The 25,772-nt window shown below is 40.3% G+C and overlaps 1 protein-coding gene and 1 pseudogene across 1 annotated transcript; one reads left to right on the top strand and one right to left on the bottom strand.

Moving 5' to 3' along the window:
* The window catches only part of LOC123738004 (uncharacterized protein K02A2.6-like), a 32,584-nt pseudogene extending 13,083 nt beyond the window's left edge, over positions 1-19,501 (bottom strand).
* Positions 19,502-21,970: 2,469 nt separating this feature from the next.
* Positions 21,971-25,176, top strand: LOC106592293 (GTPase IMAP family member 7). Its single transcript, XM_014183624.2, has 3 exons — positions 21,971-22,143; positions 23,240-23,329; positions 23,538-25,176. Exons 2-3 carry the CDS (start codon positions 23,248-23,250, stop codon positions 24,629-24,631), a joined length of 1,176 nt encoding a protein of 391 aa, XP_014039099.1. The 5' UTR covers positions 21,971-22,143; positions 23,240-23,247; the 3' UTR covers positions 24,632-25,176.
* The last annotated feature ends 596 nt before the right edge of the window (positions 25,177-25,772 follow it).

Raw genomic sequence — 25,772 nt, 5'->3', positions numbered from 1 at the left:
CTGCTACTCAGCCCCAGAAACTAGGATATGCATGTAATTGGTAAATTTGGATAGAAAACACTCTAAAGTTTCCAAAACTGTTAACATAATGTCTGTGAGTATACCAGAACTCATAAGGCAGGCAAAAACCTGAGGAAAATCCAACCAGGTAGTTGGAGATTTTGAGGGTTGTAGTTTTCAAGTGATTGCCTATCCAAACTACAGTGTCTGCGGGGTCATATTGCACTTCCTAATGCTTCCACTAGATGTCAACAGTCTTTAGAACATTGTTTCAGGCTTCTACTGTGAATGGGGAGAGAATAAGAGCTGACCAAACTAGTGGACTACTCGGAGGCCAATGAGTTGTTTACTGCGTGGTCACGCGGGTGCGCCGTTCCTTCTTTTTCATCTGTAATGAATACGCCATTGTCCGGTTGGAATATTATCGAAGATTTATGATAAAAACATCCTAGAGATTGATGCTATACATCGTTTGACATATTTCTACGAACATAAATATAACTTTTTGGACTTTTCGTCGTAATTTTCTGTTGCGCACTTCCTGCATTTGGAGTAGTGGACTCAACGTGCGAACTAAAGGAAGGATTTGGACATAAATGATGGACTTTATCAAACAAAATGAACATTTCTTGTGGATGTAGAAGTGGGAGTCCTGGGAGTGCATTACGTCGAAGATCAGCAAAGGTAAGTGAAGATTTATAATGTTATTTCTGAGTTTTGTTGACGCCATGACTTGGCGGGTAACTGTATAGCTTGCTTTGATGGCTGAGTGCTTTACTCAGAATATTGAACAATGTGCTTTCGCCGTAAAGCTGTTGAAATCTGACACAGCGGTTGCATTAAGGAGAAGTGTATCTTTATTTCTGTGCATAACACTTGTATATTTTATCAAAGTTTATTATAAGTATTTCTGTAAATTGAAGTGGCTCTCCGCAAAGTCACCGGAGGTTTTGCAGGCAAAGCATTACTGAACATAATGCGTCAATTTAAACTGAGATTTGTGGATATAAATATGAACTTTATCAAAAAAACATACATGTATTGTGTAACATGAAGTCCTATGAGTGTCATCTGATGAAGATCATCAAAGGTTAGTGATTAATTTGATCTCTATTTCTGCTTTTTGTGACTTCTCTCTTTGGCTGGAAAATGGCGGTGTGGTTTTTCTTGTTTAGGTGCTGTCCTAACATAATCGTTTGGTTTGCTTTCGCTGTAACGCCTTTCTGAAATCAGACAATGTGGTTGGATTAACGAGAATCTTACCTTTAAAATGGCGTATAATACTTCTATGTTTGAGGAATTTTAATTATGAGATTATTGTTGTTTTGAATTTCGTGCCCTGCTATTTCACTGGTTGTTTTCAAATCGATCCCGCTAAAGGGATTGGAGCGGGAAGGGGTCCCTAAGAGTTTAACCTGTTTGGGATAGGGGGCACTATTTTCACATCTGGATGAAAAGCGTGCCCAAACTAAACTGCCTGCTAGTCAGGCACAGAAGCTAGGATATGCATATAATTGGTAGATTTGGGTAGAAAACAGTCTAAAGTTTCCAGAACTGTTAAAATATTGTCTGTGAGTATAACAGAACTCATATGCCAGGCAAAACCTGAGGAAAATCCAACCAGGAAGTGGGAGATTTTGAGGATTGTACTTTTTAAGTGATTGACCTTTCTAATATGCAGTGTCTGTGGGGTCATATTGCACTTCCTAAGACTTCCTCTAGATGTCAATAGTCTTTAGAACTTTTTTTCAGGCTTCTACTGTGAATTGGGGGAGAATAAGAGCTGTTCAAACAAGTGGACTAGCTGAGGCCATTGAGTTGTTTACTGCGCAGTCACGGGGGCACGCCGTTCCTTCTTTTTCCTCTGTAATGAATACGCTATTGTCCGGTTGGAATTTTATTGAAGATTTATGATAAAAAGACCCTAAGGATTGATTGTAAACATCGTTTGACATGTTTCTACGAACAGTAATGGAACGCTTTTGACTTTTCATCTACCGTTTTCCTCTTGCGCATCTGCCTTTGGAATAGTGATCTGAACGCGTGAACAAAACGGAGGTATTTGGACATAAATGATGGACTTTATCGAACAAAACAAACATTTCTTGTGGGAGCCCTGGGAGTGCATTCCAATGAAGATCAGCAAAGGTAAGGGAAGATTTATAATGCTATTTCTGAGTTTTGTTGACTCCAAGTATTGGCGGGTAACTGTATAGCTTGCTTTGATGGCTGAGCTCTGTACTCATAATATTGAACAATGTGCTTTCGCCTTAAAGCTGTTTTGAAATCTGACAAAGTGGTTGCATTAAGTATCAAAAGTCAAAGTAAAAGTATAAATCATTTAAAAATCCTTATATTTAGCAAACCAGATGGCACAATTTTCTTGTTTTTTTTTAACTGACGGATAGCCAGGGTCACACTCCAACACAGTCCGCCAGATCAGAGGCTGCAGGGATCAGCAGGGATGTTCTCTTGATAAGTGTGTGAATTGGACCATTTTCCTGTCAAAATGTAACGAGTACTTTTGGGTGTCAGAGAAAATGTATGGAGTAAAAAGTATATTATTTTTTTTAGGAATGTAGTGTAGTAAATGTAAAAGTTGCCAAAAATATAAGTAATATATAGTAATGTAAAGTACAGATACCCCCCAAACGACTTTAAAATATTCTTACTGTACTTTACACCACTGATAATATCAAAGGCTGAACTGAAATCTAACAGTACAGCTCCCACAGTCATCTTATTATTAATTTCTTTCAACCAATCATCAGTCATTTTTGTCAGTGCAGTACACGTTAAGTGCCCTTCTCTATAAGCATGCTGAAGGCCTGTTGTGAATTTTTTTACACAGAAATAGCATTGTATTTGGTCAAACACATTTTTTTCCAACCAGAAAATGCTTTTCTTTTACTATTTTTTATGCAGGAATACGATGGCTCACTGTTCATCGCTGGTATTTCCTGCCTAAGTTTGCCATCTTTGCCAATGAAGTAATCATGAAAATAATTGGCAACATCAAATGGTTTTGTGATGAATAAGCCATGATTCGATGAAAGATGGAGTTGAATTTGTCTTTCACTACTGATAAAAAGCTCCACTACTATTCATGACATCCCCATCACTACTGAAAACAGCCCCCATCACTACTCATAACAGGATCTATCACTACTGATATCATTCTCCATCAATACCGATAACAGCCCCCATCACTACTGGTAACAGCACCTGTCACTACTGGCAACAGCCCCCATCACTACTGATAACAGGCCCCATCACTATTGATAACAGGCTCCATCACTACTGATAACAGTCCCCATCACTACTGATAACAGTCCCCATCACTACTGATAACAGTACCCATCACTACTGATAACAGGCTCCATCACTACTGATTACAAGCTCCATCACTGCTGATAACCTCTCTGCAAGTAAGGCTAGATTCCTGAATTTACGCCTGTCTGACGTGCCCAAAGTAAACTGCCTGTTACTCAGGCCCAAAAGCTAGGATATGCATATACATATGTATATGTAGAATTGGATAGAAAACACTCTGAAGTTTCTAAAACTGTTAACCTGTTATGGCTAGGGGGCAGTATTTTCACGGCTGGATAAAAAACGTACCCGATTTAAACTGGTTACTACTCCTGCCCAGTAACTAGAATATGCATATAATTATTGCCTTTGGATAGAAAACACTCCAAAGTTTCTAAAACTGTTTGAATGGTGTCTGTGAGTAAAACAGAACTCATATGGCAGGCCAAAACCTGAGAAGATTTCATGCAGGAAGTGGCCTGTCTGACAAGGTGTCGTTCTTCTTGTCTCTGTTTATTGAAGAGGAGGATCTTAGCTGTTACGTGACACTTCCTACGGCTGCCATAGGCTCTCAGAAGGCGGCAAAAGCTGAATCGTGGCTTTGCAGGCTCTGGCTGAAAAAAAGTAGCGCGTTTGGGTAGTGGCTGGTTACAGTACTGTGAGACTCAGGCTCGTGCCCGCGTCGCCCGAAAGCTTTGTTTTCTTTCCTCTGTTTAGCTAAATGGACATTCCCGGTCGGAATATTATCGCTTTTTTACGAGAAAAATGGCATAAAAATGGATTTTAAACAGCGGCTGACATGCTTCGAAGTACGGTAATGGAATATTTAGATTTTTCTTGTCACGAATTGCGCCATGCGCGCGACCCCTTATTTACCATTTCGGATAGTGTCTGGGACGCACAAACAAAACGCCGCTATTCGGATATAACGATGGATTATTTTGGACCAAACCAAAATTTGTTATTGAAGTAGCAGTCCTGGGAGTGCATTCTGACAAAGAACATCAAAGGTAATCAAACTTTTATAATAGTAAATCTGATATTGGTGAGTGCTAAACTTGCCGGGTGTCTAAATAGCTAGCCCGTGATGGCTGGGCTATGTACTTAGAATATTGCAAAATGTGCTTTCACCAAAAGCTATTTTAAAATCGGACATATCGAGTGCATAGAGGAGTTCTGTATCTATAATTCTTAAAATAATTGTTATGCTTTTTGTGAACGTTTATCGTGAGTAATTTAGTAAATTGTTAGCAAATTCCCCGGAAGTATGCTAGTTCTGAACGTCACATGCTAATGTAAAAAGCAGTTTTTTGATATAAATATGAACTTGATTGAACAAAACATGCATGTATTGTATAACATAATGTCCTAGGTGTGTCATCTGATGAAGATCATCAAAGGTTAGTGCTGCATTTAGCTGTCTTCTGGGTTTTTGTGACATTATATGCTAGCTTGAAAAATGGGTGTCTGATTATTTCTGGCTTGGTACTCTGCTGACATAATCTAATGTTTTGCTTTCGCTGTAAAGCCTTTTTGAAATCGGACAGTGTGGTTAGATAAAGGAGAGTCTTGTCTTTAAAATGCTGTGAAATAGTCATATGTTTGAAAAATTGAAGTTTTTGTATTTTTGAGGAATTTGTAATTCGCGCCACGCCTATCATTGGATATTGGAGCAGGTGTTCCGCTAGCGGAACGTCTAGATGTAAGAGGTTAAAATGATGTCTGTGAGTATAACATAACTGATATAGCAGGCATAAACCCGAGGAAAATCGATCCGGAAATAAAAAAATGGGCTCCAAATGACTTCCAATGCAATGCTATTGAAAGATCTAATTTCCACCTCCCAGATTGCAGTTCCTATGGCTTCCAGTAGATGTCAACAGTCTTTATACAAGGTTTTATGTTTGTTTTTTTGTAAAATTAAGAAGTATTTGTAGTCTTTCCAAGTTGAGCACCAGGGCAAAAGTAGCGCTCTTCGTTCCTTTCCTTTGCTTTGCTATTGAACATAGTAAACTCCGTCTGAAATATTATCATTTATTTAGATATTAGACAACCTGAGGATGAATAAAAAACATCGTTTGACTCGTTTGGACGATCCCTTTGTATGCATGTTGAAGGACTGGATTATTGAATTCAATGGCGCCAACTAAACAGTGTTTTTGGGATATAAAGAAGGACTTTATTGAACAAAACGACCATTCATTGTGTTGCTGGGACTCTTGGGATTGCCAACAGAGGAAGATCTTCAAAAGTAAGTGTTACGTGAATTAAGTTATCAATGTTCTTAACTTACATCTAGACGTTCCGCTAGCGGAACACCTGCTCCAATATCCAATGATAGGCGTGGCGCGAATTACAAATTCCTCAAAAATCCAAAAACTTCAATTTTTCAAACATATGACTATTTTACACCATTTTAAAGACAAGACTCTCCTTTATCTAACCACACTGTCCGATTTCAAAAAGGCTTTACAGCGAAAGCAAAACATTAGATTATGTCCGCAGAGTACCCAGCCAGAAATAATCAGACACCCATTTTTCAAGCTAGCATATAATGTCACAAAAAACAAAACCACAGCTAAATGCAGCACTAACCTTTGATCTTCATCAGATGACACGCCTAGGACATTATGTTATACAATACATGCATGTTTTGTTCAATCAAGTTCATATTTATATCAAAAAACAGCTTTTTACATTAGCATGTGACGTTCAGAACTAGCATTCCCACCGAACACTTCCGGTGAATTTACTAAATTACTCACGATAAACGTTCACAAAAAACATAAAAATTATTTTAAGAATTCTAGATACAGAACTCCTTTATGCACTCGCTATGTCCGATTTTAAAATAGCTTTTCGGTGAAAGCACATTTTGCAATAATCTGAGTAGATAGCACGCCATCACAGGCTAGCTATTTTGACACCCACCAAGTTTGACCCTCACCAAACTCCGATTTACTATTAGAAAAGTTTGATTACCTTTCCTGTTCTTCGTCAGAATGCACTCCCAGGACTTCTACTTCAATAACAAATGTTGGTTTGGTTCCAAATAATCCATAGTTATATCCAAATAGCGGCGTTTTGTTCGTGCGTTCAAGACACTATCCAAGGGTGACGAAGGGTTACGTGCCCGACGCGTTTCGTGACAAAAAAAATCTAAATATTCCATTACCGTACTTCGAAGCATGTCAACCGCTGTTTAAAATCAATTTTTATGCCATTTTTCTCGTAAAAAAGCGATAATATTCCGACCGGGAGTGGTTGTTTTCGTTCAAAGAGAGAGAAAGTAAACATGGAGTCGACTCGTGCACGCGCCTCAGTCTCAGAGTACTCTGACCGACCAGCCAGGGCCTGCAAAGCCACCATTCAGCTTTTTGCCGCCTTCTGAGAGCCCATGGGAGCCGTAGGAAGTGTCACGTAACAGCAGAGATCCCCTGTTTTGGATAGAGATGATCAAGAAGGCCAAGAAATGTTCAGATAGGGTACTTCCTGTACAGAATCTTCTCAGGTTTTGGCCTGCCAAATGAGGTCTGTTATACTCACCATTCAAACAGTTTTAGAAACTTTGGAGTGTTTTCTATCCAAAGCTAATAATTATATGCATATTCTAGTTTCTGGGCAGGAGTAATAATCAGATTAAATTGGGTACGTTTTTTATCCGGCCGTGAAAATACTGCCCCCTATCCATAACAAGTTAAACCGAACTTCAATTAAACTACTCAGTCTGCCCCCCCAGAGGGTGTAAGATTCTGGTTGAATGAAGCAGACGGATAGCCAGCCTACAAGGGTCAAAACGTTTATTTATGAGAGCTCTGAAATCCTTACAATGTACAAAGCCTTTTATATTAACACACACACACACACACACACACACACACACACACACACACACACACACACACACACACACACACACACACACACACACACACACACACACACACACACACACACACACACATCGGTAGAGAATTCCACCCAGATTTAGGCGGCTGTATTTTTCCACAGTACCCAGACAACCTGTCTCCTTACCTTTTGTCAGCCTAGCTGTTCCCAGGCCGTTGTTTCTCTCCCTAACTTAGGGAGACATCTTCTCCTGTTCCTTTCCCAAGGTCATCTTATCAACTCTGCCCTGCTCATTTTGAAGTGGTAACAGTGTCTTCACACACAGTATTGGAATATAGTTTTTAACCCATTATTATAGCCTTTATAATTTCAAATACATTTCAATGGGTTATATGGTTTCTGAGTGAAATCATTTAGCCAAACCTTTAATCATATAATTTCCATTACAGTAAGTGATTTATTTTACAGCTATTTGTTATTTTGTGACGCCTGCGCTGGTTTGTAAAATATGCTTAATGTGAGGCGCTGTCCTCAAACAGTCGAATGCTTTTGCCGTAAAGCCTTTTTGAAATCTGACAATGCAGTTCGATTACCAAGATTCTCAGCTAAAGAATCATGTATGACACTTGTATTTTCATGAATGTTTAATATTACGATTTTGTATTTTGAATTTGGCACGCTCCGATGTCACCGGATGTTGTCGAATTTGATCCCGCTAGCGGGATCTCTGCACTAAGAGGATAACAGGCCCCACCACTACTGATAACAGGCCCCATGACTACTGCCAACAAGCCCCATCATGAATGATACCAAGCTCCATCACTAATGATAACAGGTCGCATAACTACTGATAACAAGGTCAATCACAACTGATAACAGGCCCCATCACTACTGATAACAAACTCCATCACTACTGATAACAGGCCCATCACTACTGATAACAGGCCGCGTCACTACTGATAACAAGCTCCATCACAACTGATAACAGTCCCCATCACTACTGATAACAGGCCCATCATTACTGATAACAGGCCTCATCACTACTGATAACAAGCTCCATCACTACTGATAACATGCCCCATCACAATTGATAACAGGTCCCATCACTACTGATAACATGCCCCATCACTCATGGTAAGAGGCTCCATCACTACTGATTACAGGCTCCATCACTACTGATAACAGGCTTCATCACTACTGATAACAAGCTCCATTACTACTGATAACATGCCCCATCACAATTGATAACAGGTCCCATCACTACTGATAACATGCCCCATCACTCATGGTAAGAGGCTCCATCACTACTGATTACAGGCTCCATCACTACTGATTACAGGCTCCATCACTACTGATAACAGTTCCCATCACTACTGATAATCTCCATCACTACCAATAACAGGCCCATCACTACTGATTACAAGCTCCATCATTGCTGATAACAGACCCCATCACTAATGATAACAGGCCCCATCACTACTGATAACAGGCTCCATCACTGCTGATAACAGTTCCCATCACTACTGATAATCTCCATCACTACCGATAACAGGCCCATCATTACTGACAATCTCTATCACTAATGATAACAGGCCCATCACTAATAAATATACCAGGTTACTACATCCCCCCCTTTAAAGCTAAAAACCCAACGTAATTCCTTTCTGAGCTATGCTATTTTCAAATGTATTTTTTTTTTAAACATGATCTCCTTTAGGATCTGAAAAAGTCTGCCGGACGTCTCTCTCTAATAGAGCGTCTCAGAGGTGGTGTAGCTGGTGCCACCAGATCTTCACCCCTTGATGGTGAAACAACGTCATTTTGTGGAGACTTCACAGGAGGAGGTAGTCCCGGACTGGTGGTCTCAGGAAGTTGAGCATTGTTGGTCTCAGGTGGTTTGTCCAACTGCAACTCTGGGGAACGTTCCAATGTCCTGTCCTGCTCGTTTAAGCATTGATCCAGATCCCCGGATGGAACTGGAATTCTAGCTCAGATCTGATCCACGTGTCTCCGTAGTCTTTGTCCACTTCCGATGATCACAGTATAGGATACTGGTCTTGAGCAATCCTCAATGGTAGCTGGAATCCATTTAGGACCAAACCCATAGTTTCTTGTATAGACATCATCTCCAGGTGAGAAACTTCTGAGTTTGGCTTGGTTGTCATGATTCCATTTTTGATTCCATTGCCTTTGTTGTATTTTCACTTTCAGGTCTGGTCTGATGAGATCCAAGGTTGACCTTAACCTCCTTGACATCAACATTTCTGCAGGTGACAACCCAGTTGTAGCTTGAGGAGTAATCCTGTAGCTAAACAAGAATCTTGACACCTTTGATTCAATGCTGGGCCCTTGCATCTTCCTCATCCCCTCCTTCAAGGTCTGAACCGCACGTTCTGCTAATCCGTTTGAAGATGGGTGAGAAGGGGCCGACGTTACATGCTGAATTCCATTTTGTTTCATGAAACTTGTGAATTCAGTGCTTGTAAAACAAGTAGCATTGTCACTAACGAACATTTGAGGCAATCCCATAACACTGAAGCTTTGTCTCAACTTCTCAATTGTAGCGTATGATGTGGACATGTTCATGGTGTAAACATCCATCCACTTTGAATTAGAATCAATCAGCACAAGGAAAATATTTCCTAGGAAAGGTCCAGCGTAGTCCACATGTAGTCGTGTCCATGGTTTTTCCGGCTATTCCCATGGATGTAATGGCGTGGTGGGGGGTGACTTCCTGTTACTCTGACAATCTGCTCACCGGCTAACCTCATTTTCTACATCGTGGTCCATCTTTGGCCACCAGACGTATAACCTCGCTAGGCCTTTCATTCTTGACATACCTGGATGCAACTGATGCAAGAACTTCAGGGCGGCAGGTAGCCTAGTGGTTAGAGCACTGGACAATAACCAAAAGGTAACTGACTTGCCTAGTTAAATAAAAGTAAAATAAAAAAATAATAATACCCCGCCTTGCGATGGGATAACTACTCTTGAACCCCACAGAACACACCCATCTCCAACACTCAAGGCCAAGCGGTGAGCGTAGTAAGGCATGATCTGAGGCTCTGTCACTGTAGGCCATATTTTCAGGATAAATTCATGCACTTGGGATAACGTCATATCCTTTGAAGTCCATTGCCTGATTTGTGCGGTGTTCACCGTCGCATCATCCAACACATCGTTCATCAAGACCTGGTCATTTTCTTCTTCCTGAATGATGACTTCTGGAACGGGCAGCCTACTCAGAGCATCAGTTATTTCATTAGCAGCAAAGAAATGTTACATTATTTCACAGTACTCCTCCCATTCCTGATTAATAGGATCAAATGGTGATAGCGAGCCTATTGTTGTCAAAGCCATTTTTTCCGATTCTCTCTCCCCTCACACAGTCAATAATTTGTCCTACCCGAATCCAGGGAATCAAGCCTTCTTCCACCGCTCACTTGAGTCTCACATCCCGCGTCACGTGTCAAACACTCCGTTAAATTCATGGCAAAAAAATCCAACCCGGTCCTCCATAGTTATCCTCGTCGCCAAATATGTAATATCCTTAGAGGTTTCTTAGATTGATGACTCCTGACACGTAAGTACGGTTTAGTATTTAATTGTAACTTAGAATAACATTCCCTAATGCACCTGGCATAAGCTACCTGAAGCTTTCTTAATCACGGTTATATAGGCAGACATAGGAAATGGCTATGGAGAGTGGAAAGCAAACCCCCATCGAGCCAACACCGCCATCTATTGGTAAACATAAATATACCAGTTTACTACAACTGATAACTTATAGTTGAAGTCGGAAGTTTACATACACTTAGGTTGGAGTCATTAACTTGTTTTTCAACAACTCCACACATTTCTTGTTAACAAACTATAGTTTTGCCAAGTCGGTTAGGACATCTACTTTGTGCATGACACAAGTAATTTTTCCAACAATTGTTTACAGACAGATTATTTCACTTATAATTCACTGTATCAGAATTCAAGTGCGTAGAAACTTTACATAGACTAAGTTGAATGTGCCTTTAAACAGCTTGGAATGATGTCATGGCTTTGCTGCAGGAGGGACTGGTGCACTTCACAAAATAGATGGCATCATGAGGATGGAACATTTTGTGTAAAAATTGAAGCAACATCTCAAGACATCAGTCAGGAATTTAAAGCTTGGTTGCAAATTGGTCTTGCAAATGGACAATAACCCCAAGCATACTTCCGAATTTGTAGCACAATGGCTTAAGGACAACAAAGTCAAGGTATTGGAGTGGCCATCACAAAGCCCTGACCTCAAACCTATAGAAAATGTGTGGGCAGAACTGAAAAAGCGTGTGCGAGCAAGGAGGCCTACAACCCTGACTCGGTTACACCAGCTCTGTCAGGAGGAATGGGCCAAAATTCACCCAACTTATTGTGGGAAGCTTGTGGATGGCTACCATAGCAACACCCACCCGTAGCACATGCTCCAGCAGGTATATTTCACTGGTCATCCCTAAAGCCAACACTCCCATTTGCCACCTTTCCTTCCAGTTCACTGCTGCCAATAACTGGAACGAACTGCAGAAATCACTGAAGCTGGAGACTTATGTCCCTCTCTATATTTAAGCATCAGCTGTCAGAGCAGCTTACCGATCACTGTACCTGTACACAGCCAATCTGTAGATAGCACACCCAACTACCTCATCCCCATATTTTTATTTATCTTGCTATTTTACATCCCAGTATCTCTGCTTGCACATCATCTGCACATCTATCAATCCAGTGTTAATGCTAAGTTGTAATTATTTTGCCTCTATTTTATTTCTTTCATCACATTCCCAGTGGGTCAAAAGTTTACATACACTCAATTAGTATTTGGTAGCGTTGCCTTTATATTGTATAACTTGGGTCAAATGTTTCAAGTAGCCTTCCACAAGCTTCCCACAATAAGTTGGGTGAATTTTGGCTCCTGACAGAGCTGGTGTAACTGAGTCAGGTGTGCAGGCCTCCTAGCTCGCACACACTTCTTCAGTTCTGCCCACACATTTTCTATAGGTTTGACATCAGGGGTTTGTGATGGCCACTCCAATACCTTGACTTTGTTGTCCTTAAGCCCTTTTGCCACAACTTTGGAAGTATGCTTGCGGTCATTGTCCATTTGCAAGACCAATTTGCGACCAAGCTTTAACTTCCTGACTGATGTCTTGAGATGTTGCTTCAATTTTTACACAAAATGTTCCATCCTCATGATGCCATCTATTTTGTGAAGTGCACCAGTCCCTCCTGCAGCAAAGCACCCCCACAACATGATGCTGCCACCCCCATGCTTCACAGTTGGGACGTTGTTCTTCGGCTTGCAAGCCTCCCCCTTTATCCTCCAAACATAACGATGGTCATTTTGGCCAAACAGTTCTATTTTTGTTTCATCAGTCCAGAGGATATTTCTCCAAAAAATACAATCTTTGTCCCCATGTGCAGTTGCAAACCGTAGTCTGGCTTTTTTTATTGCGGTTTGGAGCAGTGACACCCTATTTTTGACTGATGACTGACATTTTTTATTTTATTTCACTAGGCAAGTCAGTTAAGAACAAATTGTTATTTTCTATGACAGCCTAGGAACACTGGGTTAACTGCCTGTTCAGGGGCAGAACGACAGATTTGTACCTTGTCAGCTCAGGGATGTGTACTTGCAACCTTTCGGTTACTAGTCCAACGCTCTAACCACTAGGCTACCCTGCCGCCCCATAAGGGCATGATAGGCCTATCTGGCTTATATGATTAGGATGGTCATAATGCTTCTTTATCGTGTCATAAAGTGTATTTTCTACAAGTTTAATTTAAAGTATGATGAAAAGAAACATCACTTTCTATCAGTCTCATGACAAAATTCTGCATTCATCAGCAACAGAGCATTGGGGTAGGTGCATGTATGACATCAATGTGTGCGCAATTACAATGATCATTTAATGGTCAAAAGTCAATTTCAGAAAATGATATAGGCTATGTTGTAATGGAATGTTTTGCCTTGCGTGGTAGGTTCTGTGGGTTTTGCCTATGTAGGTGTCATAACCAGCCATAAAATAACTACAGTGGTAGGTTCTGTGGGTTTTGACTCTTTATGTAGGTGTCATAACCAGCCTTAAAATAATGTAAGATATGTCACAACCGGTCTAAATATATGTATCAAGACAGTTTTGTTACAATACTATGACACATTATGTCAGATGTTATAACATATGACATGGTTATGACTTTGTAATAACATGTTATGATGCTGGGTGTCAAGTAAAGTGTAACCATTTTAAGTGTTTCTAAAATCTATGGGACAATGAATGGTGGAAAAATGATTGTAACCATTTCCTTGTTTGATAGCTAGGTGTTATGGGTATTGTGACTCATACTGTGGTACTCTATGGAGCTGGAAAGAGAACAAACAGATCTGGGACCAGGCTAGGCAAGTATAAAGTTACATTTGAAAATGCAGTTTTATGTTATTACATTTTGTTAATGTTGAGACAGTTCGTTTCTGGTAACAGAACAAAATAGTCAGCACATAGTAACTTCTGATTTAGCTGTACTTTAATTAATGCAAACACGTGCGTGGTATATGTGTGGTTCGTATATATATGGTCTCGCTGTTTTACCTCGCAGGGCAAAACAGAGAAGAGAACGACACATCCTATTGTTTTCTCTTTTTATACTCTAACAGAGATAGTTCCTGCTCAATGCTGGCCTGTCCGAGGGAGGAGGAGCGTGGTTTAAACTTGCTCCTCCTGTCGTCGGCGTGTAGGCTGATCTCAGCGTCGTGACGCACTTCCTGTTGCCGGTTGTAGTTCTTGTCTTCAACAGATGATTTACTCGTAGTTTATGTACTTAGCATAGCTTCCCCAGTATATTATATAAGTTATGCATACAAATAGCCAGTTCAACCCTAACAATCCCCCTTTTCACACCCCTTGGGGTGTGAACATACTCTAATAAGAAATTTCTGGGAAATTTAAGAGTCCCCCTTTTGACACCCCCTAGGGTGTCACTCAACACAATTTGTATATCTCCATTTCAATGATTATATATTTCCTTATAAACCTTCACATCAGGAAAGACAAATAGTATACAGGATAAATTCATAACATATTACTCAACACGTATAAAAAGCCTTTTTGCGACAGTGGCTACACCTAACATGTGTGGAACAGACTCTTTGTCCCAGTACTTAAAACCTTCACATCCACCTGCCACTACATGCAATACATATGAATTTATTGTGCATACGCTTTATTCAACCACTTCCTCAACTGTAAAACAAGGATCGTCCTCTGACAGATCCATCTTTGGCCCAGAGCTGGATTTAGTGTTCTCCGGGGTCAATTCCATCAAAGGCATCATTCCGGTTGCTCTGACAACTTCTTGCTCGGCGGTAGGTACTTGTCGTCTCATTGGTCTGAACTTTGACTCGGTCCGTAGCTCACCATCTGCTCCGTTATCCATCTCTCTAGAGTTCTGGTGATTAAACCTCTCGCACACGGGACCAAACAACAACCACACAACCCAAACACACTCATACAGGTGAAAGCAGCCCATAATACAGTTCTTGCAACACTTTTCCATTTCCCAAACATGAGCTGTGTTATCAGAAATGTACGTACAGTAATGAACCTAATCATTCTACCTACACCGCCCTCTTTGCCCGTAACCTATCGAGAGTCAGTCTATTTTACCAGGTCATGAGGGAGGTGGCGGATAATTGGTCAGAGAACCTCTTTACTGCATCCCCTGTTTCATTCATGAATCTCTGTTGATTAAAAGATGTCATAAATTCAATCCACATTATTATTTATTGTCAACTACGAACATAATGTAGTGTTAAAGCCTTCACATATTTGATTCATAACTTTGTATTAATCTGGAACCTCCCTGAGGATGCCAATAGCATCCATCTAGACAAAGCTAATCCCATCCTGGTCAAAACTCCTCCTGTGCCTTCTTTAGCCTCCTATAACTGGTCTCTGATAGTTAATTCAAACTGGTTGGGCCAATAACCCCAGGGCGCAAGTTCCTAACCACCCTTTGTGGTATTTCCTGTCGTATGCGTCCTTTGCTGGTACTAGCCCACCCTTTATCAGTTATAGGTGCTATGAGGTTACACATTTTCTCCTGTGCTTTCAAACCTAAGTCAGTCACATTAACGATTACCTTTCCAGCCATTAAAATCATCTTAGTTCTCGGTGCCATTCTTGTATCTATACCACTGGTGCTCATCAGGAATTTTGGTGAACCGAGGTGGGTTGGCTGAATACTTCAATCTGGCCAACCCCTATTCCTGTACAGTTGTCTGCTTCCCCAGGAAATTGTTTAATGTTTACCTTAAATTCTACATCTTGATCTTCTTTGATTCCTTATTCTGTACGTCACTCATCAGTGTATTATATAGTTTATCTTTTACTTCTTCTCAGTGACAACGGTATCCTATGATTAGTACCCGTAGGTGGTGGATCTGAATATATCAGAAAGATTAGACTATGATGCAGCTCAGAGTCTCTACTCTTCCCAAAAACCGCCAACCCTCTCCTGCCCTTAGTCTCTCTGCTTGGTACCACCCCATACTCACACCTCTAGGAGCACACACAGTGATGAACGGTCGGGATAGGAAATCTTCGTTAAGGAGGTAAACCCCGGACCTTATTGGTTCTCGGTTCTTCTCCTAACTCTGTGTGTGATCATCAGTGCTCATATGTGTACATACCTTCTTGCAGTGGGTAACGTGGACCCAAGTGACTCTCTCAGCTTTCCTAATGGCAAAGGCAATGGTTTAACAGCACCTGGTATGGGCCTTCCCAACGGGACTGCTTCCAGTTTTTTCTCCTCAGGGACTGGATCCACACCCAGTCTCCTAGTTGGATTGAGTGAATCACCTTCTCCTGTAATTCACCTGTTGGACACAAAATCTTGGACATACGGGTTTGGTTAACAAACAGTCTTCTCATGTGCTCTGCTAGTATTTCTTCAACTTCTATGTCTACCTGTTCTGGTCTCTCTAACTCTGGCATTCTATAGGCTCTACTTGATTAGCTAAAATGTCATCCATCATTTAAAGAGATAGATCCCAGTATCAACACTAGGGATAATATCTTGTCCTAATATTCTAGCTACCATAATCATGTCCACCAAGTAAGTTGGGAACGCTTCTACCCATTTACTATGCTTATCTGGTATTTTTAAACACCCCTTCTTCCCCTCAATTCGGAATAGTTCAATAAGTCCATTTCCAAATGTTGGAATGGACATTCTACAAAAAATGTTTTTGTTCTAGTAGCATCCTATCCTGTTCTAGCGCCTGCTCTACTATACTCCCCCTTTTTATACATGGCTCAAGCCATGTATAAATTTTGCTGCATTTCTTAACAATGTCTTTGGTAAGGTTAGTAAATTATCCTTATGTCAGCCCTTCTCTTGTAGGATTGCCCCCTTTTACTTTCCACATGTCCAATTCTCCCTGGGGCATTCCTCCTTAGCTACCCTGTGCATTTCTCTATCAAGTGTCTTATCTTCTTTAAGATTTAACAACTACTTTCAACTAAATTATCATATCTTTTCCTAGCGAATTTTACCAAACATAACTTAAAATCAAAACTAAAATACATGCTCATGGAGCTGATAGTCTCTTCATGAACTAATATCCTAAAGCTAAATGAACCTAACTAAATGATCCTGCTATCTTCTATTCTTATGTCTTTTCTGTCTCTCCCAGTGTTATTTCTGTCCTCACCTGTTTATAATTTAACTATGCTGGTCTCCACTCACTAACCGTTATCTAATTCTTCTGTTTACTTTTATCTTCTCTTCCTTGCTTATGCTCTCCTCCTACTTCCAACCCATCAAGGTCTCAGCAGTGCAGGGGGTACTAAATGTCTCATGGTCTTATTACATAGCTACTTACATTTATCTCGATACCCTCAATAATCCTGGATTCCCTACAGATGTCATATATTCCTGTCCTGTTGGCTTAGAATATATCCTAAAGCTTGGCATAAGTCTACCATTTAAAACTTATTTAACAACAAAATATAATATTACTATTATATTAATTCCAGTCTTGTTGTGTTAAATCTCTTCCACTAAATACAACCACAGCTGACTTCCTAAGGGAAAATAAACTTATCTAGATCATGTAAAAAGTACCCCTACTTATCAAACAATATCCACGTAACATAATCAGATCAAAATGACTAATCTAAACTACTCCCCAAAGAAAAATAATTGTACCATTTTCGTCATTTTGTCTTCTCATTGGTTCAAATTATCAATTGTGTCTAAGAACTTTAACTTCATCATAATTATCAGTTCTCCAAATTTCCTTAAAGTCAGTATCCCAAATGACCTTAAATTCACCATCCAATGGCTTTTCATTGCGGCTGATCAGACCACAAAAGGAAAAGTCACCAGTGGGGTCAAAAAGTCATACCCCCTTTTCAGAACTGTTTATTTTTTTTATTCATTTTTTACTACATTTGACAAATGAAAGCTAATAACCTTATCTACATTTTGTATCTCAAGTTCCCAGAACATTCCCTATCAAAAGAATTTCACGTGTTTAATTAAAACTCAGAAAACAAAACTTCAAAATGCCATGTGTGTCTACCCCTTTAAGATATCCTGTCCCTAGGAATTTTTCCCAAAAGAGCTAAGTGCTCCTTATTCCATAAAATAACCACTTGGTCAGCATTTCCTCATACTACACCGATTCAGAAACCCAAAAGTTAACTACAAACATAACCTAAAAATGCTTATACTTCCATTGTACTCCCCCCAATCATTAGTTTTAAACTTAATTGAACATGCGCTACCCTTGGATACAATACTGTACTTCAATCTATGAAACCCCATATTTTAACGTACTATTTAACCAATTTGACCCAAGATTGCTTAAAACCGTAAAACCCTTTCAGTTTGTCTGCAAACCGGCCCATTCTGTTTGCTAGGAATACCCTGCCATTATACACAACTGTGTTTAATGTGCACCGTCCCTGTTAATATAAAATTAACTCCACCTGTAATTCACCTTAATGACTTGATATTTTTCCTTGCAATGTTCAATTCACTGGTGTTACTAAACAATCAATACCACGAATCAATAAGCAGAATTTATCACAAAACAAAACGCTTCTTTCTCGCCAAACATAGCCCAGCGATTACCTCTTTTCAAACAGCGTTCTGCCTTTCCTCTATCACAAGATTAAAACCAATATTCCAACTGTATCTCTCTTTCGGCTTCACACTTATGAAATGTCTATGTCCTTATATGTACCATGTAAATCGCCAAATTTATATAATACTTAATACAATTTATTACTACTCCCTTTAAACCTATCCGCTCATTATAATTCATTAGATTTCGGTAACCGTCTCTTCATTTTAAACTAAACAAGCCATCAAAACGTTCGGTTTATATCTTAAACAACCACCATCAACCTTATGGTTCCATTCAAAACATAACAATTACATTTCAGTCCCATAGTGCATGGGCTGGGATCCGAACCCGGGTCTCCCGCATGGCAGGCGTGAATTCTACCACTGAACCACCAATGCTGTGTTTAGAGCTGCAATTTCGGTGGTTATGTCCAACTCCGTCACAATGTTTACAGGGTGTATAACAGTTTCTGGCGAGATGTCCCGTCCTATCGCAGTTAAAACACTGCTTCACTCCGTCTTTGTCAGCGTATCTCCCTGTTTTTCCCCTTCTGTCTACGGAGTCTCCGCTTCTCCCCGCTATTTCACCTAGGTTTGTTATCAGGTACTCTGTTGCCCCGACAGTTACTGTTAGTTGCTCTATCTCAACCGATTCACTCTTTTTGCAGTTTCGACCTATTTTATTGCAGTGTTTACACAGAACCTCACATTCTCTAGCAAAATGACCCGGTTTGTTACAGTTAAAGCATCCATCTCCCCCTTTCTTTTGTCTATTCCTATCTGGACTTTGGTTATGGTAAACGAGCCTACTGGGGGCTCTGGGTGGTGCAGCACCACTAACACGCTCTCGACCCCACGTTCTCGTCATTATATCTCCCTCTGTTTCTATCCACTTTTTTAATAAAGTGGCTACATCCTGTCTTCCTCCCTGTATCTCTTCCTCTCTACCTCCCTCGGCTCCCTGAGGACTAGCATATGGGGGAGGGGGTAACGTTACAGGCGGCACTTGATATAGTTGCCTCCGTCCCACTACCACCACCTCGCTATCTGGGTTCTCCCGCCACCCCTGGTCAGCCAGGAAGGGGTATAATATGGGTTTAGATGTTGTCTCTGTGTGAGCCGTGGGAGTCCTCTCTGTCTTTTCCTGTTCCTCCTCTTTACTTTGTTCTACTTTCCCCATTTCTTAAGTTTCCCTATCATTATCAATCATATTCTCTCCTTCTGTCTAGCTTTCTCCATTGCTTCCATAAATTTACCTTCTCCGGGTTCTCCCGCTTTCTTCCATTTCCCCTCTGCTTTCTGAATTTTCCGCTTCAATGCTCCCAGTATTCTACCTGGCTCACCTTCTGTGGGAACTCCATCAGGAGACAATACCCAACCATCCTCTATCCATTCCATATAGAGTTTCTCTCCTCGTCTCTTCCATTCCTTCCCTCCATTGATTTCGTGCGTGGATTTTAGAGCCTCTAATACTCTCTCCGCTTCTTCACTGATAGTCATATTTTAGTTTTACTGTATTATTTTTCGTTTTTATTTCTAACCAATTTGATAATTAGTCCCTTATTTAAAGCACGTTAACTATTTATTTAAATCAACTTATTTCAACCTATTTAGTTAAACTCGGTTCTTATTTTAACCTAATTATATGGAACCGGAGTTATTCAATACAATTCAAATATCACTCCATAACATTTCAACCCAATTATTTAAACCCGCGTTTTACAGTGTCAAGCTTCAAACATCAACTAATTTGATAACTCTCCAGTCGAGTCAACAATATCTCTCATTTAAACCATATATTCTTCAGACCCAACCACTCCCGCAATATGGGCCTTGCCAATAGCCACAATTTTCTTCCTATCTAAAATATTCCACCCGTCTTTTATTGCTTTTTCGTTAATAATTTCAAACAGTAAACTATTCCCTATTATTCCACGCCTAAATGTATCATATTATTTTATTTCCAATCCTTTTATTATACCATTATTCTCTTATCTTTAAATCCTCAACTCAGCATTCCTCTGTTACTTCGCCTTATAACCTTCTTTCCCAAGAATTACTCTACCGAACCCAACCGCACCTGTATATGAATGGATCTTGCCGGTCATCCAGTATTCTTATCTAAAATTTCACGATCATTGTCGGGGTAATTCCTCGGACCTAACCGCATTTCTATATGTACGAATCATTACCGATACCAATTACAAACCCAATTATTCTCTATCTAAAATTTCCCGGTCTTTGTCGTGGTAATTCCTCGAACCTAACCGCAGTGCTATATTTACGAATCTTTGCCGATACCAATTACAAACCAAATTATTCCCTATATCATCGAACCTAATCGTAACCTCCCTTACGAATCTCGCCGATATCATTAAACCCTATATCATCGAACCTAATCGTAACCTCCCTTACGAATCTCGCAGATACCATTAAACCCTATATCATCTATATCATCGAACCTAATCGGAACCTCCCTTACGAATCTTGCCGATTGATTTCAGTATTTTCCCTGAACCTAACCGCACCTTTCATATTTTACGGATCTCGCCAGATGAATAATACTCCAGGGTACCATTGTAATAACCACACATTTACCACAGGTTTGCATGTCACAATAGTGACTTTTTCAAATTTCTTATCTACTCATTATAATTCATAAATTTGTTCACTTACATCGAACAGGTACTTCACAAAATTAATTTGGTTAAAGCCAATATGCAGATCTTTAGTTATTATAACAATAGGTGTCTGCTTACCTGTTTTTAGTAGCCCGGACAATTTGTAAAGTACACCGTTTCCCGAAAGCGAAGTCCAATTGGCTGATTAAATGCTCAGCGTAAACGTCCTATACACCAGAACGTCAGGGGTCACCATGTTAATGTTGCGACAGTTCGTTTCTGGTAACAGAACAAAATAGTCAGCACATAGTAACTTCTGATTTAGCTGTACTTTAATTAATGCAAACAACGTGCGTGGTATATGTGTGGTTCGTATATATACGGTCTCGCTGTTTTACCTCGCAGGGCAAAACAGAGAAGAGAACGACACATCCTATTGTTTTCTCTTTTATACTCTAACAGAGATAGTTCCTGCTCAATGCTGGCCTGTCCGAGGGAGGAGGAGCGTGGTTTAAACTTGCTCCTCCTGTCGTCGGCGTGTAGGCTGATCTCAGCGTCGTGACGCACTTCCTGTTGCCGGTTGTAGTTCTTGTCTTCAACAGATGATTTACTCGTAGTTACATTTACATTTTTTTTTTTACATTTTAATCATTTAGCAGACGCTCTTATCCAGAGCGACTTACAGTAGTGAATGTATACATTTCATTTTTTCTTTTCTTCCCCTAGTTTATGTACTTAGCATAGCTTCCCCAGTATATTATATAAGTTATGCATACAAATAGCCAGTTCAACCCTAACAATTTTTAACCTTTCTTTGTGTCCCATGTGTCCAACACATTTCATCTTACCCAAAGATGTGGCCTATCTTCTGATTCTGGCAAGTAGCCAAGATTAAAGTAAAAAAGCAACATCCAATCAGAATTCAGACACTACCTGTTCTGAGAAGAATAATATTTGCCTAGCAGCACTCTCTCATTGGCTAGAAATGACTAGTTGCTGGGAAAATGAAACTTAACAGAATGTAAGGTGCAGCACATTGGGCGCTTTAGTTTCGCATGAGTTTTAGACCATTCCATTGGTTGTTGAGGTAAATATCCACCCACCTGGGGCACCTGGCTATGCAAAACCAGCAGGCCCACTGCTTCAGCTCTCTGTGACAACAGGGGACAACAATTAACAGATCTGTGAAACCACACTAAAAGTGAGTATTCAATTTAACTACCTTACTAAATAAATGTTGTATAACAATCTACTCTACAGTATTTTAATAACTGTAGCACAATATTAAGTAGACATTTTATTGATACCAGGTCTGTTAACATTTATACATAAATAATCATGATTATGTCAAAACTGTAAAATAATGTAGCTGTTAAAAATCACATTCTGCTATATGTGTGTATTTATACATATTGTTTAACAGTGAAAGAGGAAAATGGTTAAACATTTACCTTAAACATTTAGCTTGTTTAGTGCAGAGATAGTGCAGTATACTGTACCTTGTTTAGTGCAGTATACTGTACCTTGTTTAGTGCAGTATACTGTACCTTGTTCAGTGCAGTATACTGTACCTTGTTCAAGGAGGCTGATCTTGGGTGAACAGCCATCTTATAGCAGATTGTTGCTGTGAGGGACACACCTGCAGGTTTTTGTCAGTACTGACTAAGGTCACACTGCTTAGACGTTGCATGAATCAACCAATGGTTGACTGACAGATTGCTAAAACATATGATGTGGTTAGCTGATATGTAAAATACCTGTCCTGGCGTTGTAAGATCTAGCGTCAGCAACGTCTGAGCAAAGGAATGCACCTTTTGTGTTCCGACACCTCCCAATTTACTCATTATTCACTGGTTTCTGTTATACCGATTCTACTTAATTATTGTTTGAACTTTTCCTGTCTGTCTACACAGTAGATGTGATATTTGATGGTAATGGGAACACTCCCTCTAACTGGTCTATCTGGGCTAAATATGTAGCAGCCAGGCAACGGTAGAATAATAACCATGTTTAGAATGTCATTTGACACGCCATATATGAGTACGTTATGTACGCCCTATATTAGGGAATGTACTGTGTTTTATAACAGTTGTACAGCATATCATACAGTATAGTTTCTATTTTTATAGTTTTTATTGTTAAGAAGTCAAATAGCTGAAAAAAAAAATAATTGAGTCTTTCCTCATCTGTGAATGTTGGAACTTGGCCAAACCCTTTGGATGAGTCACTGAAGAAATGTGGACTTTGTATTTTGTAATGAGGTCATCATCTGTTTCTATGTTTTTGATTGGCTGCAGTAGTAGAGATGGAACAAGGGACAGGAGGGACTCTGAAGATTCTGTTCCTGTTGACACTCTGTCAGCAAGACTTCACTGGTCAATGCCAAGGTACACACACACACACACACACACACACACACACACACATAAAGTACACACACACACACACACACACACACACACACACACACACACACACACACACACACACACACACACACACACACACACACACACTGTGCATGAACACACACATAGTGTCTTGATAAATGGCTACTGAAAACGATCAACTCAAGCACTTCTTGTCTGTTTCCAGTTTCAGGGCAGCCTTCTGACCTGAGGATAGTTCTGGTGGGGAAGACTGGATCAGGGAAGAGTGCAACAGGAAACACCATCCTGGGGAGAGAGGTGTTTAAAGTGGAGTCTTCTCCAGTGTCTGTGACTGCTCAGAGTGAGAAACAGAGTGGAGTGGTGGATGGGAGGAAAATTGATGTCATCGACACCCCGGGGCTCTATGACACAACAATGTCTAAAGAAGAGATGAAAAGTAAAATAGAAAAGGCCATCTATATGTCAGTCCCAGGACCCCACGCCTTCCTGCTGGTGATCAGACTGGGGAGGTTCACAGAGGAAGAGAGGAACACTGTGAAGTGGATCCAGGAGAACTTTGGAGAAGAAGCCTCAATGTACACCATCTTGCTGTTCACACATGAAGATCAACTGAAGGGAAAATCAGTGGAGGGGTTTCTGGCTGATAGCAAAGATCTACAGAAACTCATCAATATGTGTGGGGGCAGATATCACTCCCTAAACAATGACAAGAGAAAAGACACTCAGGTCCCAGAGCTACTGAAGAAGATAGAGGAGATGGTGTCGAGGAATGGAGGAAAACACTACACCAATGAGATGTACCAGGAGGTCCAGAGGAAGATCGAAGAGGAGGAGAGGAAGAGAGAGGAGAGGAAGAAAAAAGAGGAAGAAATTAAGAAACAAGAGGAGGCGATCAGGGAAGAGGAGGTGAGGAGAGAGGAGGAAATGAAGAGAGAGGAGGAGTTGAGGAAGATAGAAGAGGAGAGACAGGAGGAGAGAAGGAAGATGGAAGAGGAGAGAGAGGAGGAGAGGAGGAAGACGGAAGAGGAGAGACAGGAGGAGAGGAGGAAGACGGAAGAGGAGGCGAGAGAGAGAGAGAGGAGACAGGAGGAGGAGGAAGAAAGAAGAAGAAGAGAAGAAAAATTGAATGACTGCAAGTGGTCAGCGCTTTTCAGTTCAGCTGCATTGGGGTTGGGAGCCATGTACAGCTCTCCATGGTCGTTAGCAGCAGGGTTTACATTAGCCGCTGTTAAAGGTTATGAATGCATGGACACCTATTTCAAATCAGGTAGTTCCAACTCAGAAGACCAGAAGAAGTAAGATTTCCACATCCACCATCTCAGATTGTTTTGAAATTAAGATTAATTATTGTGTTATATAATCTAAATAGAATTTGATCTCTGAGAAATTAAGCAAATTTATTGCGCCCAAATTGTACATTTTAATTGATAGGATTCATATACTATTCAATACATATAGTACCCAACATCTGATCTGGATCAACATTTTCCCCAACAATGATTTAGAACAAAGAATGGTCAAAAGCCTCAGATCAGATGTTGGCTATTATTTCACACTAATGTCTTGTTATCTGGAGGGCGGCCATTTGCATCTCCCCAATGGTCCAAATGTGGAATCCGTAACCATGCTGATATCATGGACAGTAAAGGTTTGAGAACATTTCAAGATTTGGAAGATACATACACATTACCATATACCTACACATTATCAGATACCTACACATTACCAGATACCTACACATTACCAGATACATACACATTACCAGTTACATACACACTACCAGATACATACACATTACCAGATACATACACATTACCAGTTACATACACACTACCAGATACATACACATTACCATTGTCATGACGTTGGCCTGTGGGTAAGGTTTATGACCCCCCCCATAAATACCTTTCTCCCTTCCCCTCTCTTTCTGACCCTACTGAAGGACTGCTGTCCTGAAGGACTGCTGTCCTGTCAAATATAGAGTCTGGGAACATCAAACAAATGGGAAAAGGAACCATATTTTGGTAATAAAACCAGATGGAAATATCTTTGGGAACGTAATGAGTATGGATGTCATTTCGGTTGTCATCTGAGACATTATGACTGATGACAGGACGACATAAACTGTACCTGGGAAAGTATACACCCTCTAGTTATCAGAGTCACATGGAATTGTTATGCAATTGAAATGTTTGATATTGAAATTGTTTGTTAGGAGATTAAATGTAATTTTAGCTTCCAAATGAGAGAATTGGGTTTTCATAAGGAAAGTGCCCTGCTTGATCAGTGGCCCACCCCTGTGAAGAGACAGGGGTTATAAACGATGAAACACATCCTTCCCCCTCTCCACTATATAAGCCTTTGATGAAAAGATAACCACATGTTCCAGTACGTGAGGTCTGCAGCCTCTACGTTAGAAGGACACACATGTCAAGTACAG

This window comes from Salmo salar, chromosome ssa02, assembly GCF_905237065.1.
Source record: "Salmo salar chromosome ssa02, Ssal_v3.1, whole genome shotgun sequence".
Lineage (NCBI taxonomy): Eukaryota > Metazoa > Chordata > Actinopteri > Salmoniformes > Salmonidae > Salmo > Salmo salar.
This window is presented reverse-complemented; position numbering and strand designations above follow the sequence as displayed.

Coding starts and splice junctions, on each gene's coding strand:
- LOC106592293 (XM_014183624.2), top strand. CDS start 23,248: ATGGAACAAGGGACAGGAGGGACTCTGAAGATTCTGTTCCTGTTGACA. Junction 23,330..23,537: donor CTTCACTGGTCAATGCCAAG/GTACACACACAC, acceptor GTCTGTTTCCAG/TTTCAGGGCAGCCTTCTGAC.